The 19,848-nt window shown below is 45.1% G+C and overlaps 1 protein-coding gene across 1 annotated transcript; it reads right to left on the bottom strand.

Annotated features, from left to right (window-relative positions):
* Window positions 1-635: 635 nt before the first annotated feature.
* Window positions 636-17,877, bottom strand: pofut1 (protein O-fucosyltransferase 1). The gene is made up of 6 exons (XM_061735110.1): window positions 17,703-17,877; window positions 9,992-10,113; window positions 6,277-6,459; window positions 5,470-5,775; window positions 2,503-2,745; window positions 636-1,417 (listed from the first exon to the last, which is right to left on the bottom strand). The coding sequence occupies exons 1-6, from the start codon at window positions 17,860-17,862 to the stop codon at window positions 1,223-1,225; spliced, it is 1,209 nt and encodes a 402-aa protein (XP_061591094.1). The 5' UTR covers window positions 17,863-17,877; the 3' UTR covers window positions 636-1,222.
* Window positions 17,878-19,848: the final 1,971 nt, after the last annotated feature.

The raw sequence follows: 19,848 nt of genomic DNA, 5'->3' as shown, positions 1-19,848 counted from the left end.
GCAGTTCCACCACGGACCACTAGGGGGCAGCAGAGCCAGGAACACGTGACTCCTGAGGAATAAAACCTCCTTGCAGTTCCTCCACGGACCACTAGGGGGCAGCAGACCCAGGAACACGTGAGTCCTGAGGAATAAAACCTCCTTGCAGTTCCACCACGGACCACTAGAGGGCAGCAGAGCCAGGAACACGTGACTCCTGAGGAATAAAACCTCCTTGCAGTTCCACCACGGACCACTAGGGGGCAGCAGACCCAGGAACACGTGAGTCCTGAGGAATAAAACCTCCTTGCAGTTCCACCACGGACCACTAGAGGGCAGCAGACCCAGGAACACGTGACTCCTGATGAATAAAACCTTGCAGTTCCACCACGGACCACTAGGGGGCAGCAGACCCAGGAACACGTGACTCCTGAGGAATAAAACCTCCTTGCAGTTCCACCACGGACCACTAGAGGGCAGCAGACCCCAGGAACACGTGACTCCTGATGAATAAAACCTTGCAGTTCCACCACGGACCACTAGGGGGCAGCAGACCCAGGAACACGTGACTCCTGAGGAATAAAACCTAGAAATAACTATTTCTGGGTCCAGTTCAAAGATTGAGAAGATTTTATTTACAAACATTACATCATCATTCGATCTTTATTTACAGATATAAAAGTACTTCAGAGTATTTTATCAGGGAGATTCTTTACTGTGTTCTGATGACAAATACAAATATAAACTTACTCAGATGGTTTGATAGAAAATAAACGACTTATTTCACCTTCAGCAGCGACAGGGGGGAGTACTACGGTGTACTAGTACACTGTAGTACTAGTACACCTGAGTACTAGTACACCTGAGTACTAGTACACCTGAGTACTAGTACACCTGAGTACTCAGGTGTACTAGTACTAGGCCGGAGTATCCCGAGGCTTCGGGTCCGTCAGAACCTGGAAGTTCTTCATGGAAGTTCCTCATCCGACCAACGAACCAGGACCAGAACTAGAACCAGAACCAGAACTAGAACTAGAACTAGAACCAGAACCAGAACCAGAACCAGAACTAGAACTAGAACTAGAACCAGAACCAGAACCAGAACCAGAACTAGAACTAGAACTAGAACCAGAACCAGAACTAGAACCAGAACCAGAACTAGAACCAGAACCAGAACCAGAACTAGAACTCTTCTGATTGGCCGATGTCTTTCACAGTGAAGTGCCAATCAAACCCGTGGGGCTCACAGTTCCTCTCCTCGGTTGGGCCGACCCGGTTCGTCCATCCCGAAGAAGGAGCTGGGTCGCCCCCACACGTCCCTCTCTCTCTTCACGAAGGCGGAGAAGGAGGAGACGCAGTTCCCGATGAAGTGGTCCGACTGACCCAGGACGAACAGGTCCAGCTGGGGGGAGTCGGGCTGGGGGGCCACGACTCGGACCTGGGGGGGGAGAGGGGGAGAGGTTAGAGACCTGGACCTGGGGGGGGAGGGCTGGGGGGCCACCACCCGGACCTGGGGGGGGAGAGGGGGGACAGGGGGGTAGTTAGAGACCTGGACCTGGGGGGGAGAGGGGACAGGGGGGTAGTTAGAGACCCGGACCTGGGGGGGGAACCTGGACCTGGACGGGGCATAGTTAGAAACCTGGACCGGAGACACCACAGACCGCCCCGTTCAACCTCCAACCGCGTTTTTTCGTGCCTGCGTTTTTTCGTGCAGGCGTACGTTTTTGCGTGTGAGCGTGCGTTTTTTTGTGCGTTTTTTCCTGCGGGCGTACGTTTTTGCGTGCGAGCGTGCGTATTTTCGTGCGTTTTTTCCTGCGGGCGTACGTTTTTGCGGGCGAGCATGCGTTTTTTCGTGCGTTTTTTCCGTGTGGGCGTGCGTTTTTGCGGGCGAGCGTGCGTATTTTCGTGCGTTTTTTCCTGCGGGCGTACGTTTTTGCGGGCGAGCATGCGTTTTTTCGTGCGTTTTTTTCCGTGCGGGCGTGCGTTTTTGCGGGCGAGCGTGCGTTTTTTCGTGCGTTTTTTTCCGTGCGGGCGTGCGTTTTTGCGGGCGAGCATGCGTTTTTTCGTGCGTTTTTTCCGTGCGGGCGTGCGTTTTTGCGGGCGAGCGTGCGTTTTTTCGTGCGGGCGTGCGTTTTTTCGTGCGGAAGTGCGTTTTTTCGTGTGAGCGTGCGTTTTGCGTTCGAGTGTGCTTTTTTTCGTGCCTGCGTTTTTTTGTGCGGGCATGCGTTTTTGCGGGCGAGCGTTCGTTCTTTCGTGCGCTTTCGACATTTCGACTTTTTTCTCAAAATTTCAACTTTTTCAAGGTTTTCAAGTTTTTTTTGTTTTTTTTCTTCAGGTTTTCAGGGGTTTCTTTTCAGGTTTCCTTGCGCTTTTTTCTCAAAATTTCAACTTTTTCATCCAAATTTCAACTTTTTTTTCCTTTTCCTGGTCCAATGAAACCAACTAGCATTAGACAGTAGAGGGGGCAGAGGTTAGAGACCTGGACAGGGGTTGGGGGTCTAGGGGGGTCTGGTCTGCACCTACCTGGGCCCCCAGCCTCTCCTGGATCTCCTCCCGGTAGGTCTGGGAGTCGGAGGCCACGTAGACGGCCCGGGCCCCGGTCCGGTCCACCCAGACCTGCAGGGCCCGGAGGATTTCCTTCAGGTCCGGGAGACACATGGTTCTGGTGAGGGGGGGGGCGTCGGCCCGGCTGTAGCCCACGCACTGGGGGGACGCCATGAAGTGGGGGCCGGCCTCGCCGGAGGAGAGCAGCCGGCACGCGTTTTGCTGAAACACAGAAATAAAACATTTAGGGCCAGTCCCAATCCCCCTCTACTTTCTACCACTAGCCCTAAAAATGAAGCCACAGACTTTAGGGTCCTTGTAATCTTCCCTAGGGATTGGGAACCACTTGCTACGTCACTGCGTGGTTTACGTTCGGGTACGTAAGCGACTGCGTAGTTACGTTTGCACAAACGTCACACCAGGCCGTCTGGGAGATTTGCGAGGCCCTGTGCGAAATGGCCGGGGGGGGCCCTCAAAATTTTGAGTTTTTCGGGTCGGATCGGGTGTCTATATGCGCAATTTTAACTCTCCAATGATCAAAATACTGGATACCTTCCCCTGCCTCATCATCATTTGGCTTGCCTCAACGCGGGGCCCCACGGCTGCTTGAGACCCGGTCGGATCGGTGATTTTTGTAACAAATTTATCAAACGAGCCTTTCAGAGAGGCATTAAACTCTTCCATTTTCTTTAGTTTTTTTCTTTTTTCATCCCCTGATGGAAATTTCCTGAATCTGTCTCGTTCTCTCGACATTGTGTGACAGTTTGTTCCAACTCCACCGTCTGGATCAGAGCAGCTTGTGTCTGCGCTTGGTCTGATCAGTTGTGTTGAACAACAGACACATATATTTATTGATATGCACAGACTAGTACACATTTAGGTCTGTAATGGAACGTGACTGTTGATATTTATAAGGGAAAAAAAAAAAAAAAGAAAAAACGGCCCATAGCGCGAGGCCCCGTGCGGTCGCACGGTTCACACACCCCTTGCAGCGGCCCTGCGTCACACCATATCAGGAAGCCCAGAGCTAAAAGCTGTTTTAATTTCCGCTGTAGCGCGGTTAATATGCCACTTTATTAAGTTTTTATATTTTTTCAGGCGTAAAAGTAACCGTTAAGACCGACAACCTGGGCTCAGTTTATCCAAATAACGCCTGGTAAGAATTTTGCTCCGATGTTTGCGGGAGATATCCAGAGCCGCCGGTCCGGGAGCTGATTTATGGTTCCGCGTTACACCAACACAGAGCCTACGCCGTACGGCGTGTCGCCGCGTAACCTACGGCGTAGGCTCTGCGTTGGTGTAACGCGGAACCATAAATCAGCCTTTATTCTGGCGAGGTTTGAAAAAGACTTCGCAACAACGACCAAACGAGTGATTATGTACATTCACTGAGTGAATATTATGAAAGTAAAATATATATTTCTCACTAGAAATGTAATCAAAACGCATTTTTATGTAGAAACTAACTCAAAATATTGATTTTATGTTCGCCATGTTTTTTTTTTTATTCAGTCTGTGACGACGAAAAGCATTCTGGGAAATTTTTCTGGCCCTAGACCAGCTAGTGAGCATCTGAAAACCCTCGATCCGTAGGGACAGATTCATAACCACTACCCTCGTTTAAGCCACTCCCCCTAGGTGGAAAGAGGAACTGGGAACCAGTTCCCTCACGGGAACGCACAACATTTAGGGCTAGGGCTGAAAACTAGGACTAGGGGGGATTGGGACTGGGCCTAACTCAACTAACCCAATCTCCGTTGGTCCCCTGCACACCCACAATACTAGACACCTTATTATAGGAAAACAAGGTTAGCTTGAGGGAACAAATGTGAGTGTTGTGTGTCGGAAACACAGATCTGGAACGAGTTGAATGATGAGCCTTAAAAAGTCACATCTGCATATTCAAACGCCAGTTGAAGAAACTATTGTTAAGCTCATATATATATATATATATATATATATATATATATATATAAAAATGTACAATTCAGGATTACAAAATGTTTCAAGTGTTTGTAAGTGTTTGTTAAGTGTACCGGTAAGTGCATGTTTGTATTCCTGTCTAATGTATTTATGTTCATTGGCTCCTATAAGTACGGTGGCCGAGACCGCCAATGCTGAAAATAAAATAAACGCTGCAAATAAAATAAATGCTGCAAATAAAATAAATGCTGCAGATAAAATAAATGCTGCAAATAAAATAAATGCTGCAAATAAAATAAACGCTGCAAATAAAATAAATGCTGCAAATAAAAACAAACGCCGCTGCAAATAAAAGAAACGCTGCAAATAAAATAAACGCTGCAAATAAAAGAAACGCTGCAAATAAAAACAAACGCTGCTGCAAATAAAATAAACGCTGCAAATAAAATAAACGATGCAAATAAAAACAAACGCTGCTGCAAATAAAATAAACGCTGCAAATAAAATAAACGATGCAAATAAAAACAAACGCCGCCACAAATAAAATAAAATAAACGCTGCAAATAAAATAAACGCTGCAAATAAAAACAAACACTTTGCAAATAAAAGAAACGCTGCAAATATAAAAAAAACCACGCAAATAAAAAAGTGAAAAAATAAAAGTGAATTACTGGGGACTATTTTTGCTGATGCACCGGTGTTTTTTACGTGAGAGGAGAAGAAGAAGACAAAGAGAACATAAGTGAAAAGGAACAAATAAGAAGAGCGAGGAATAAGAAGAACAACGAACGAGAAAGTAAGTGAAAAGGTTAGTGTTCAACGTCGCTACGTGTAATTTTTAATGCGCAACACCGGTGCATCGGCAGAAATAGTCCCCGGTAATTCACTTCTGTTGTGGCTTTTTTATTTTATTTGCAGCGGGGTTTGTTTCTGTTTGCAGCGTCTCGGCCACCGTATAGAAGCTTTTGATTCTCCAGGAGAACAATTCACGTGTGTGTGTGAATAAATCAAAGCAGAACCGACCCAGTCCACCCCGATCCTCAGGTGGACCCCCACGTAGGGCCGGGTCAGCCGGTTCTCCATCAGGGCCCGGCCCTCCTGCTCCATCCGGGGGGACCAGACCAGGAACCGCTGCAGGGCCCGGTGCTCCTCCAGGACCGGGAACTGGGCCGGGGCCCCGGGCAGCGCCAGGACCGGGTGCTGGGCCGGGGGGAACCGCTTCACCCACTGGCTCTGGTGGAACGACCCGAAGGAGATCCCGCTGAACAGAACCGAGCCGTCAAAGTCCACGCCCACGTGGTCCCAGAACGGCCCGAAGGGGTTCCCGTCCTGGAACAGAACCAGAACAGAACCGGGACCGGGTCAGGAACACATCCACACAGAACCAGAACAGAACCAGAACAGAACCGGGACCGGGTCCACACAGAACCAGGCCGGGCCATGACGCCGCCGCCTCCGTGCTTCACTGGCCGCGGTTACAGGATGTTTTTAATTCTGAATTAATTATTCCCAATTAAATCCAGAATTAAACTATTTTCCTTGAAAAACAAGAAAAAAGTCGAAATGTCGAGAAAAAAGTCGAAATGTCGAGAAAAAAGTCGAAATGTCGAGAAAAAAAGTCGAAATGTCGAGAAAAAAGTTGAAATGTCGAGAAAAAAGTTGAAATGTCGAGAAAAAAAGTCGAAATGTCGAACCCTGTCGGGGTCGTACCTTCATGGTTCTACTTCCTGTGTCTCGTACCTTCATGGTTCTACTTCCTGTGTCTCGTACCTTCATGGTTCTACTTCCTGTGTCTCGTACCTTCATGGTTCTACTTCCTGTGTCTCGTACCTTCATGGGGCAGGACTTCCTGTCCGGGCTCCGCTGCGCCGCCGTCTCAAAGCAGTAGGCGAGCCTCCGGCCCGCGGGCCAGTGTCGCGGCGCTAGCTGCTCCATGAAATCCTCCAGGCTAACCACGCGGTGGTAAGCTAGCAACGCCTCCAGCTGGAAGAACTCACGGAACGGGACGTGGACCTGAGGAGAGAACCAGAACCAGAACTAAAACCAGAACCAGAACTAAAACACCAGGACCAGAACCAGAACCAGGCGCTAACACTCACGTTTCCGTACGGCTAACACTCACGTTTCCGTACGGCGGTGCTAACACTCACGTTTCTGTACGGCTAACACTCACGTTTCCGTACGGCGGCGCTAACACTCACGTTTCCGTACGGCGGTGCTAACACTCACGTTTCCGTACGGCGGTGCTAACACTCACGTTTCCGTACGGCGGCGCTAACACTCACGTTTCCGTACGGCGGCGCTAACACTCACGTTTCCGTACGGCGGCGCTAACACTCACGTTTCCGTACGGCGGTGCTAACACTCACGTTTCCGTTCGGCGGCGCTAACACTCACGTTTCCGTACGGCGGTGCTAACACTCACGTTTCCGTACGGCGGTGCTAACACTCACGTTTCCGTACGGCGGCGCTAACACTCACGTTTCCGTACGGCGGTGCTAACACTCACGTTTCCGTACGGCTAACACTCACGTTTCCGTACGGCGGCGCTAACACTCACGTTTCCGTACGGCGGTGCTAACACTCACGTTTCCGTACGGCGGGGCTAACACTCACGTTTCCGTACGGCGGTGCTAACACTCACGTTTCTGTACGGCTAACACTCACGTTTCCGTACGGCGGCGCTAACACTCACGTTTCCGTACGGCGGTGCTAACACTCACGTTTCCGTACGGCGGCGCTAACACTCACGTTTCCGTACGGCTAACACTCACGTTTCCGTACGGCGGCGCTAACACTCACGTTTCCGTACGGCGGTGCTAACACTCACGTTTCCGTACGGCGGGGCTAACACTCACGTTTCCGTACGGCGGTGCTAACACTCACGTTTCCGTACGGCTAACACTCACGTTTCCGTACGGCGGGGCTAACACTCACGTTTCCGTACGGCGGCGCTAACACTCACGTTTCCGTACGGCGGTGCTAACACTCACGTTTCCGTACGGCTAACACTCACGTTTCCGTACGGCGGTGCTAACACTCACGTTTCCGTACGGCGGTGCTAACACTCACGTTTCCGTACGGCTAACACTCACGTTTCCGTACGGCGGCGCTAACACTCACGTTTCCGTACGGCGGTGCTAACACTCACGTTTCCGTACGGCGGGGCTAACACTCACGTTTCCGTACGGCGGTGCTAACACTCACGTTTCCGTACGGCTAACACTCACGTTTCCGTACGGCGGGGCTAACACTCACGTTTCCGTACGGCGGGGCTAACACTCACGTTTCTGTACGGCGGCGCTAACACTCACGTTTCCGTACGGCGGGGCTAACACTCACGTTTCCGTACGGCGGCGCTAACACTCACGATTCCGTACGGCTAACACTCACGTTTCCATACGGCGGCGCTAACACTCACGTTTCCGTACGGCGGCGCTAACACTCACGTTTCCGTACGGCGACGCTAACACTCACGTTTCCGTACGGCGGCGCTAACACTCACGTTTCCGTACGGCGGCGCTAACACTCACGTTTCCGTACGGCGGCGCTAACACTCACGTTTCCGTATGGCGGTGCTAACACTCACGTTTCCGTACGGCGGCGCTAACACTCACGTTTCCGTACGGCGGCGTTAACACTCACGTTTCCGTACGGCGGCGTTAACACTCACGTTTCCGTATGGCGGTGCTAACACTCACGTTTCCGTATGGCGGTGCTAACACTCACGTTTCCGTACGGCGGCGCTAACACTCACGTTTCCGTACGGCGGTGCTAACACTCACGTTTCCGTACGGCGGGGCTAACACTCACGTTTCCGTACGGCGGTGCTAACACTCACGTTTCCGTACGGCTAACACTCACGTTTCCGTACGGCGGTGCTAACACTCACGTTTCCGTACGGCTAACACTCACGTTTCCGTACGGCGGGGCTAACACTCACGTTTCCGTACGGCGGCGCTAACACTCACGATTCCGTACGGCTAACACTCACGTTTCCATACGGCGGCGCTAACACTCACGTTTCCGTACGGCGGCGCTAACACTCACGTTTCCGTACGGCGGTGCTAACACTCACGTTTCCGTACGGCGGCGCTAACACTCACGTTTCCGTACGGCGGCGCTAACACTCACGTTTCCGTACGGCGGCGCTAACACTCACGTTTCCGTACGGCTAACACTCACGTTTCCGTACGGCGGGGCTAACACTCACGTTTCCGTACGGCTAACACTCACGTTTCCGTACGGCGGGGCTAACACTCACGTTTCTGTACGGCGGCGCTAACACTCACGATTCCGTACGGCTAACACTCACGTTTCCATACGGCGGCGCTAACACTCACGTTTCCGTACGGCGGCGCTAACACTCACGTTTCCGTACGGCGGCGCTAACACTCATGTTTCCGTACGGCGGTGCTAACACTCACGTTTCCGTACGGCGGTGCTAACACTCACGTTTCCGTACGGCGGCGCTAACACTCACGTTTCCGTACGGCGGCGCTAACACTCACGTTTCCGTACGGCGGCGCTAACACTCACGTTTCCGTATGGCGGTGCTAACACTCACGTTTCCGTACGGCGGCGCTAACACTCACGTTTCCATACGGCGGCGTTAACACTCACGTTTCCGTATGGCGGTGCTAACACTCATGTTTCCGTACGGCTAACACTCACGTTTCCGTACGGCGGCGCTAACACTCACGTTTCCGTACGGCGGTGCTAACACTCACGTTTCCGTACGCCGGGGCTAACACTCACGTTTCCGTACGGCGGTGCTAACACTCACGTTTCCGTACGGCTAACACTCACGTTTCCGTACGGCGGGGCTAACACTCACGTTTCCGTACGGCGGGGCTAACACTCACGTTTCTGTACGGCGGCGCTAACACTCACGTTTCCGTACGGCTAACACTCACGTTTCCATACGGTGGTGCTAACACTCACGTTTCCGTACGGCGGTGCTAACACTCACGTTTCCGTACGGCGGCGCTAACACTCACGTTTCCGTACGGCGGCGCTAACACTCACGTTTCCGTACGGCGGCGCCAACACTCACGTTTCCGTACGGCGGCGCTAACACTCACGTTTCCGTACGGCGGTGCTAACACTCACGTTTCCGTACGGCGGCGCTAACACTCACGTTTCCGTACGGCGGCGCTAACAATCACGTTTCCGTACGGCGGTGCTAACACTCACGTTTCCGTACGGCGGTGCTAACACTCACGTTTCCGTACGGCTAACACTCACGTTTCCGTACGGCGGTGCTAACACTTACGTTTCCGTACGGGGGTGCTAACACTCACGTTTCCGTACGGCGGTGCTAACACTCACGTTTCCGTACGGCTAACACTCACGTTTCCGTACGGCGGTGCTAACACTCACGTTTCCGTACGGCTAACACTCACGTTTCCGTACGGCGGTGCTAACACTCACGTTTCCGTACGGCGGTGCTAACACTCACGTTTCCGTACGGCGGTGCTAACACTCACGTTTCCGTACGGCGGTGCTAACACTCACGTTTCCGTACGGCGGTGCCAACACTCACGTTTCCGTACGGCGGCGCGTGGTGCCGGTACACGATCCAGGGAGGAACCGCCAGCGTCCGGTTCAGCATCTTGGAGAACGCCAGAGACCCCAGGAAGTGGTCGGCCTGGTTCCCAAACCGACCTGAACACAAGAACCAACATGTTACTGAGCAGGTTAGAGACAAACAAGCTGGTAAAATAATCTGATCTGATTCTCCCAGTGGGGTGGGTTATTACCCTGCGTTCACACTGAAAGCCTCAAAAATCTCGCGACGCAGCATCTCGCTGTTTGGAGCGTTCACACTGAAAGCGGCAGTTACTGTTGACGGTAGGGCTGTGCGATTAATCGATTTTAAATCTAAATCGGATTTATTAATCACAATCGATCTTAAAAAAAGGAAAATGGGAAAATCGATTTTCCTTTTTTACAGACAGAGCTCGTCTAGTCTTTGTTTGGTCAAGAATATTATAAATGTTGTCACTTTACTAAACTCAAGGAGGATTTACAGTATCGTTCAATTGCACTTCATTCCCAATACGGAAATTTGTTTGCTATTTTTCTTTAAAAAATAAAGATAAAATATTTGAAACAATGTATTCCTTTGTCTTTTGTAGTTTTACCAAAAAAATTGAAATCAAAATCAAAAAAATCGGGTTTTCAGAGAAAAAAAAAAAAATCGGGATTTTATTTTTGTCCAAAATCGCCCAGCCCTACTGTAGTTGACGCCTGCAGTGGGCGGGGCTAAACCTGCAGCGGGCGGGGTTAAAGCTGTAGTGGGCGGGGTTAACGCTGCAGTGGGCGGGGCTAAGGCTGCGCTGCAGAACTGAAGGGAACAGTGGGAACAGCCTACACATATAGCTGCACATCTTAATTTTCCTATTTCACCATAGATCACACTTTGGGACGCCTCCTTTATATTTCAGCGTTATTTCCGCGTAGATAAGAGTGAGTTTGATGCTCCTTAACAAGTTTGGTCCCCGGATCAACATCAACCGCCAGAGCCCTTGCTCCCGGTGAACCATAAATCCTCCTAGGCTGATTTATGGTTCACCATTACACCAACGCAGAACCAACGGCGTAGGCGACGCACACCGCACCGCGACCCTACGCCGTCGGTTACGCCGTCGATTTAACGCGGAACCGTAATTCAGGCGAAGCTGTAGTCTGTCTGCGCTGATCCTGACACAGCGGGTCGGAGAGGATTTGGTCATGATGTTTAAACTGTGTTTTGTGATTAATAAACACGGGTTTTAATTATTTTTCATTGGATCGATGTAGCAAATAAAATCGTTGGGACCATCCAGCTCCTCACGCATTGTGTTTCAAGTGAGCAGTTCAGGTAAAAACAGCAGTCAAACCAGCAAAAATGTCAGTTTTCTGGATGAAATAATGAGTTCCTGATAAAATAAGTGTTAGTGACAGCTCTGCTCCTGTACGCATGTGAATGAGTGAACGTTTGTGTGAACATGAAAGTACAATCTGCATTTTCAACTTCAAATTGACGCGCCGCTCCCGCCGCTAAAAGTTAATTTATTTCAATAATTCAACTAGAATATGGTGTAAAAGTTAATTTATTTCAACAATTCAACTAGAATATGGTGTAAAAGTTAATTTATTTCAACAATTCAACTAGAATATGGTGTAAAAGTTAATTTATTTCAATAATTCAACTAGAATATGGTGTAAAAGTTAATCTATTTCAACAATTCAACTAGAATATGGTGTAAAAGTTAATTTATTTCAATAATTCAACTAGAATATGGTGTAAAAGTTAATTTATTTCAATAATTAAATTTAAAAAGGTGAAACTAATATATTACATATTCTCATTACATGCAAAGCTAGATGTGTTCAACCTTTATTTGTTATAATTTTGATTATTTAGCTTTATTGATTTCATAAAATATTCAAATTTTTTCAGATGTTTTATTTGGGGTTTTCATAAACTGTGAGCCATAATCCCCAAAATTATAACAAATAAAGGCTTGAAATATCTCACTTTGAATGTGGTGGAAATAATATATTTGTTTCATGTTGAATTTACTATGAATGAAGTTTAGCAATATATTCTAATTTTCCAACATTCACCTGTACATTATGACATCATAAATAACAGCATAATAATATATGTCTGTATTGGTTCAATACGGAACTTTAATTCCCAATTACGTAACAATTCTGTTTTTCAAGGGACGGGTGGAAACGAACGTCCACGTTTCTTCATCCAACAACAAACATGAGACCAAACAAACTTTACAAACTCTTAAACTCTGGTCTGTTAAAGGTCTGAACCATCTAGAAGTTATCTATAATTATCTATAAAAACAAATATGAGAGATATAAAACTGGAAAATCCTCTATTCTATAGTAACCAGTTTCTTAATTCTAACCAGAAGTTTCTGGAAAAACATGTTCTAAAGTTTCATCTGCTACTTTACAGAAAGCACGTTGATCAACTTCCAACTAGAATCTTTTTTTAAGGAATTCTGCAACCGGGTAAACTTTATACAATATTTTAAAGAGTTTCCTTAATCTTTGGGGAAATGGGCCGTGTGATATATTTAGAATAAGCTTTAATCGACATAGACACAGTTATTTTCTCCTTCTCTTGAGGTTTAAAGCAGCACAACGGAACTTTCAGCTTTGTTGAGTTTGGCGCCTCCTTTGGACAAAAATCGGTAGTGCTTTACCAGAAAGAACACTCCATTTCCCATGAGCACCAGCGCGTACTGCCGGAAAACCCCCGTCCCCGCCGCTGCATTTGTTTTGATGAGAGAAGACGGGACGGACTTTCAAAAAGACTTTTCTGTTTTCAGCGGTCGTTTGCAGGATGGATAGTGAAGAGGTAATGTATCTATTTTTGGCTAAACAATATAATATGACGATGTTGAAAAACACTAAGTTCAACTTGGTTTTATTAAGTTGTTTCAGCGAGATAATGCGCCCTACAAACTCATACGGTCTGCACCTTTTTCCTTTCAGGGTTTTTAGAGGGACTTCGTCATAAATTAGTAGTCCAACATACTTACTGACAAAATTAAAAAATACTTTATAACCTGTGAATAACTGAATGCCCATTCCTTATATTTTGCAGATCAGCCCTGCACAATTTTACAGCTCTCAGGAAAAATACTAGAAATGTTCTATACATTTTCTTCGCATTGCATTATTTCCTCTAGTGCTGTAATTCTATTCAAATGTATTATTATTTTATAAAGCTTCCTCATTGCGAATTACACATTTTTATGATCACTATTATTTCTCTGTCTGTTGTTGATATTGTCAGTAATTTTAGAATTACCAAAACCCAAGACGAATCCCCAGTATGTGAAAACATTCTAATTTTGATTCTTATTGATCATAGAATTCTACATTTACATTTGTATCATAACAATTATGTCTCTTGTTTTATCATGAAGCTGCTGTTCGTGAGAACACCTCTACCTCTACCTCATCAGAGTTTGAACCCCCACAAAGACAGAACCGACACGCAGCATATATGCATATATATACAGTACATATCGCCAGTTTGTGCTCTGGCAGCATGATGTTTGGAAAATAAGAGACACCTTTCCAGACCCAATGGGACAGTACACTGGTTTCAGGGATCCCCGTCTTCTCTAGAATGGAACCTTTATGAGGATTACTGCAAATATTTTGATATTTTTTTTTTTTTTTGTTTTGTTCCATTTTTTCCTGTACAGTTGTCTTTGTGTGTTTAAAATAAAGACATTTGTGCAAAACAAGACAGACTTTTATTTACACACCTTTCAGAAAATAGAACATTCTTGAACTTTGTCATTTGCATAGTGACAGCAGTTATCCCATACATTATTATAAACAATAAGTAATCTGTATCACAGTAGCAGTAATGAACAACTGTATGACAGGATAAATTACTGTGAATAAAGTAAACAAGTGTAAATAGAGTAGTAGAAAAATAAACTAAAAATAATGAACTGATAATAAAAACTGAACTATGAAACAGTGTAAGAAGTTACTGTAAATAAATACAATGACTATAGTAGCAGTAGCATCTTGTGTCCATCCATGTTTCGTGCTGGGAGAGTCCGCGTGCGATTCACTGCTGGAGTGTAGGAGAACCTTCCCTGATGATTCACTGCTGGAGTGTAGGAGAACCTTCCCTGATGATTCACTGCTGGAGTGGGAGAACCTTCCCTGATGATTCACTGCTGGAGTTTAGGAGAACCTTCCCTGATGATTCACTGCTGGAGTAGGAGAACCTTCCCTGATGATTCACTGCTGGAGTAGGAGAACCTTCCCTGATGATTCACTGCTGGAGTAGGAGAACCTTCCCTGATGATTCACTGCTGGAGTAGGAGAACCTTCCCTGATGATTCACTGCTGGAGTAGGAGAACCTTCCCTGATGATTCACTGCTGGAGTAGGAGAACCTTCCCTGATTCACTGCTGGAGTAGGAGAACCTTCCCTGATGATTCACTGCTGGAGTAGGAGAACCTTCCCTGATGATTCACTGCTGGAGTAGGAGAACCTTCCCTGATGATTCACTGCTGGAGTAGGAGAACCTTCCCTGATGATTCACTGCTGGAGTAGGAGAACCTTCCCTGATGATTCACTGCTGGAGTGTAGGAGAACCTTCCCTGATGATTCACTGCTGGAGTGGGAGAACCTTCCCTGATGATTCACTGCTGGAGTTTAGGAGAACCTTCCCTGATGATTCACTGCTGGAGTAGGAGAACCTTCCCTGATGATTCACTGCTGGAGTAGGAGAACCTTCCCTGATGATTCACTGCTGGAGTAGGAGAACCTTCCCTGATGATTCACTGCTGGAGTAGGAGAACCTTCCCTGATGATTCACTGCTGGAGTAGGAGAACCTTCCCTGATGATTCACTGCTGGAGTAGGAGAACCTTCCCTGATTCACTGCTGGAGTAGGAGAACCTTCCCTGATGATTCACTGCTGGAGTAGGAGAACCTTCCCTGATGATTCACTGCTGGAGTAGGAGAACCTTCCCTGATGATTCACTGCTGGAGTAGGAGAACCTTCCCTGATGATTCACTGCTGGAGTAGGAGAACCTTCCCTGATGATTCACTGCTGGAGTAGGAGAACCTTCCCTGATGATTCACTGCTGGAGTAGGAGAACCTTCCCTGATTCACTGCTGGAGTAGGAGAACCTTCCCTGATGATTCACTGCTGGAGTAGGAGAACCTTCCCTGATGATTCACTGCTGGAGTGTAGGAGAACCTTCCCTGATGATTCACTGCTGGAGTAGGAGAACCTTCCCTGATGATTCACTGCTGGAGTAGGAGAACCTTCCCTGATGATTCACTGCTGGAGTAGGAGAACCTTCCCTGATGATTCACTGCTGGAGTAGGAGAACCTTCCCTGATGATTCACTGCTGGAGTAGGAGAACCTTCCCTGATGATTCACTGCTGGAGTGTAGGAGAACCTTCCCTGATGATTCACTGCTGGAGTGTAGGAGAACCTTCCCTGCATGAGGATGTGATCCAGATCTGATGTAGTCCTGCAGAGTGTGAGAATAAAGATACAAAAAACATTGTCTTTCTGATAATTACTGACCTATAAATCATTCAACATATTTTGTTGATCACAAGTTTGAATTTTTTTCTTTGTTGAAGTCACTGTAATTATGCAGAAAGTAAAAGCAAGTTATGTATAGCTATAGAAAAATTAGAGAAATGTATATATTTATACACTCACAAGATAAAACGACACATTATAAACACCATAAGGTTTATTTTACTACCCTTGTTATTATTTTAATATAATTCCAACAAAGTAGATTTATTTTTTATGATTATATGGTGTTTATATTGTATTTTTTTCATCTGGAAGTGTATACTTTGCCTATATATTTCATTTTTCTGGCTATATTTTACTATATCTACAAATGTGTTGCTTTTACCATCAGTGTAAGTATCTGTATACACAGACCTGCAGAGTCAAAAGGTTTACATAGATATTGACATTTGATACAACACTTACAGCAGCTGTAGTAGTTTCAGGATAATTGTTTTTGTAAAACACACTGACATAGGTGTTGACAAAAGTGCATACCTGGAGGTGATGAACGTCTTTACATCCTTCAACCATCTCGTCCAAGACGACGGCGCTGCAAGGGCTTGTAGCGAGTGAACGCCGGGCCAATGTTTATTCTCCACCGGACATTTAGCTTGTTACTCTCCCGCTTTCTTTTTTCCGCCTCCTCCGCTCCGTTAAAACTTTTATTTTCTTTGTTTTTTTCGCTGCTTCGGCCATGATACCAGCTCCTCGTTTAGCTCAACACCAGCTTCTGCTGAGCTCAGCCTCTGCGCTCCAAGCCCCGCCCATTTTTGTCTCTACTACGAATCGGGAAGGAGGGGGAAGTGACGTATGTGCCGTAAAGCAGTCAAAGTCGTAAAATTTGTAGTTTTTTAGTGTGGCAGGGTTCCTACCATGCTCCTCAAAGTTGCATAGTGCCAGTGAAAGCGATACAGACCCCTCAGATCATGACAGAGGTTCATTAAACCTGTTGGAAGTTAATGTACCATCACAATGACTCTGGAAATATGATATTAAGGTGGAAAAGTTACGTAGTGTCGCTTTAAATCCTCAAGGGGCAACAATACCTTCATCCACACGGTTCCTGCAGTGTTCAAGGTCAGATTCCAGCACTTTTCAAGCACTTTCAAGGGTCATTTTCTAAATCTTCAAGCAGCTTATCACTGGGGTCAAATTGTATTATGTACATTGTATGGTGCTGTAAACATCTAGTTATGTTTCATCTGACTGATTTTATTCCTCCTTGTAAAAACTAAACTACAGTCTGATCCCAGTTTAATGAAAGACAGTTATAATTTCAAGAACTTAAAACTAAAATTCAAGCTTTTTCAGGCCTTGAAAACACAACATTGAAATTCAAGCACTTTCAAGGATTTCCAGCCCCGTAGGAAATCTGAATAAATATATCTGGAAAACAAGTAAGTGTGAAAAATTTTTTTTGTTTTATTTTATTGATCTATTTTTTAAATATTTTTTTATTTTATTTTTTTGATTATGTGTTGTTTTCATGTGTGTGTAAACAGCAAGACCTGCATTTTATTGTGAAATTAATGTGATACTTGCTGATTGCTTTGTTTTTTTGTACATTTATATTGAAATTCAATAGAAATATTGTTAAAAAAAAGATATACAAATAAGAAACTATCAATTATCGTTATTGTTTTGGTTTAAACTTTTAATATTGGTGCTTGTTTCCTAAAAACCTGAGATCATGTTTGATCCCAGTTTTTTGGACTTTTCCAGGTGAATCTGCAGGTGAAGCAGCAAAGTAGTAAAACTCAATAATTAAACTAAAACTCAATAATTAAACTAAAACTCCAGCAATTAAACTAAAACTCAATAATTAAACTAAAACTCAATAATTAAACTAAAACTCAATAATTAAACTAAAACTCAATAATTAAACTAAAACTCAATAATTAAACTAAAACTCCAGCAATTAAACTAAAATTCAAGCAATTTTCAGGCCTTGAAAACACAACATTGAAATTCCAGGACTTTCCAGGAATCCTGAATCCTAGAACAAAAACAAACTTCTACACTCTGATATCTAGAGGCTGATTTATGGTTCCGCGTTAAATCGACGGCGTAGGCTCCGCGGCGACGCGCAGCCTGTAACGCAGAAGCATAAATCAGCCTTAACGCAGAAGCATAAATCATCGTGCGGGTGTGAGCAGCACCTACCCATGCAGGGGCAGTACAGCACGTACCCGCTGGGGTCCCACTGGAGCCCGGACCCGGTGCTGGTGCTGGTCCCGGTCCCGGTCCCCAGGACCTGGACCAGGACCTGGACCTGGACCAGGAACCAGACCAGAACTGAACCAGAGTTCCTCCTCGCCGCCATGACGGCTCCTTCTTCTTCTGCTGCTGCTTTAATGGCGGCGGGGCCTCGCAGCGGCGCCGCTCTGGCGCCCCCTGCTGGACAAGCTACATAAGAATTAAGTACAGAAATAGCTAAATATTTACGTTAAAGCAGCACTATGTAACTTTTCCATCTTAATCTAATATTTCATCATCATCATTGTGATGGAACATCAACTTCCAGCAGGTTTAATGAACCTCTGTCATGGTCTGAGGGGTAATATAATAATAATAATAATAATAATAATAATAATAATAATAATAATAATTATTATTATTATTATTATTATTATTATTATTATTATTATTATTATTATTATTTTTTCCTTTTTTTCCTCTTTTTTTCGCCTTTTTTCCTCTTTTTTTCTCTTTTTTACTCCCTTTTCCTTTTTTTCCCTCTTTTTTATCTTTTTTCCTCTTTTTTTCTCTTTTTTTCCTTTTTTTCTTCTTTTTTCTCTTTTTGTTCCTCTTTTTTTCTCTTTTTTCCTCTTTATTCCTCTTTTTCCTATTTTTTCCTATTTTTTTCCTTTTTTTCCTCCGTTTTTCCTCTTTTTTTCCCTCTTTTTACCTCTTTTTTTGCCTTTTTTTCCTCTTTTTTCCTCTTTTTTTCCTTTTTTTCTTCTTTTTTCTCTTTTTTTTCCTCTTTTTTTCTCTTTTTTCCTCTTTATTCCTCTTTTTCCTATTTTTTCCTATTTTTTTCCTTTTTTTCCTCCTTTTTTCCTCTTTTTTTCTCTTTTTTCCCTCTTTTTACCTCTTTTTTTGCCTTTTTTTCCTCTTTTTTCCTCTTTTTTTCCTTTTTCCCCCCTCTGCATGCGCGTTCTCCCCGTTCTCCCGTGCCGGTACCAGATTGTATCGGGCTGAAATATTGTGCATTTTTTCCCCGCAATGGTATTTTTTTGCCATGTTAAGCTAGGAAGGTAGTTTTTCACCATGTCTTCACATTCAAAACGTCTTTTTTGGCAATTGCGGATTAATCAGTGAGCGCTTGGTTGACGTTACATTTTTTTAATTATATTTATATAATGTATTATGACTATGTTGCTTAGACATTTACAGATTCAACAATGAGAACATATAGAGACATACACTTGTGTAAAGTCAGAAGCAGCAGATCATAGTGGAGGTAAAAGGGACACAACCTTCTTTCAATGACTTCTCTCTCTCTCTCTCTCGGCTGCTGTAGTCACTCTGTTCCTGGTCTTTTCACGCAAACGCTCAAAAGCCAATCACAAGACGGAACGTCATCACGTACGGGAGACCTCCGATAAAAAAAAGCAGGTGGGAAAAAAAAGCACCGACACCGGCTTCACTGTTGGCTGCAGTACCCCCGACGGCCGTCGTGGTGAAGGGTGGCGCTAGAGAGTCTCATTTCTTTAAAGGAGCCTCAAGCTCCTTTAAGGCTGATTTATGGTTCCGCGTTACACCAACGCAGAACCATAAATCAGCCTTTAGTAGGTCTAAACTTGTCAAGAAAATGTATTATTACAAACAAAGTAAGACAAGTTACTTTTAAAATACTTCACAGATGCTAGCCAGTCAAGACCAATCTTATTAAATATAAGATAAACATCGACACACTCGGTTCTTTGTGTGGTTAATGTGGATGAAACAATATCTCACTTATTCTGGAATTATTGCACATTTACATGTTCTCTGGATTGACCTGAATCATTTTATAAATGCTAAGTTAATTCTTCCTTTAAGTTGAGAATTCAACATGTTCTATTAATGATATGACAAGTATATTTAATCAACCTTCTCTTAATTATTGCTAAATATCATATTCACTGTACTGAATCTGCTGCCAACGTCCAGATATAACTGTTAAAGTTATATTAATATCGTATTCATTCTTAAACAGCAGAAACCCCAAAGCCGTTAAAACGAGAAGCTTATGTGAAAAATATAATAGTTCCTGATTTTTTTTTTTTCCTCCTTAAAGGTGACATATTATGGTATTTAATGTATA

Source organism: Cololabis saira, chromosome 12 (genome assembly GCF_033807715.1).
Source record: "Cololabis saira isolate AMF1-May2022 chromosome 12, fColSai1.1, whole genome shotgun sequence".
Classification (NCBI taxonomy): Eukaryota; Metazoa; Chordata; class Actinopteri; order Beloniformes; family Belonidae; genus Cololabis; species Cololabis saira.
The sequence above is the reverse complement of the archived record's forward strand: the minus strand, read 5'-3'. Positions and strand labels throughout refer to the sequence as shown.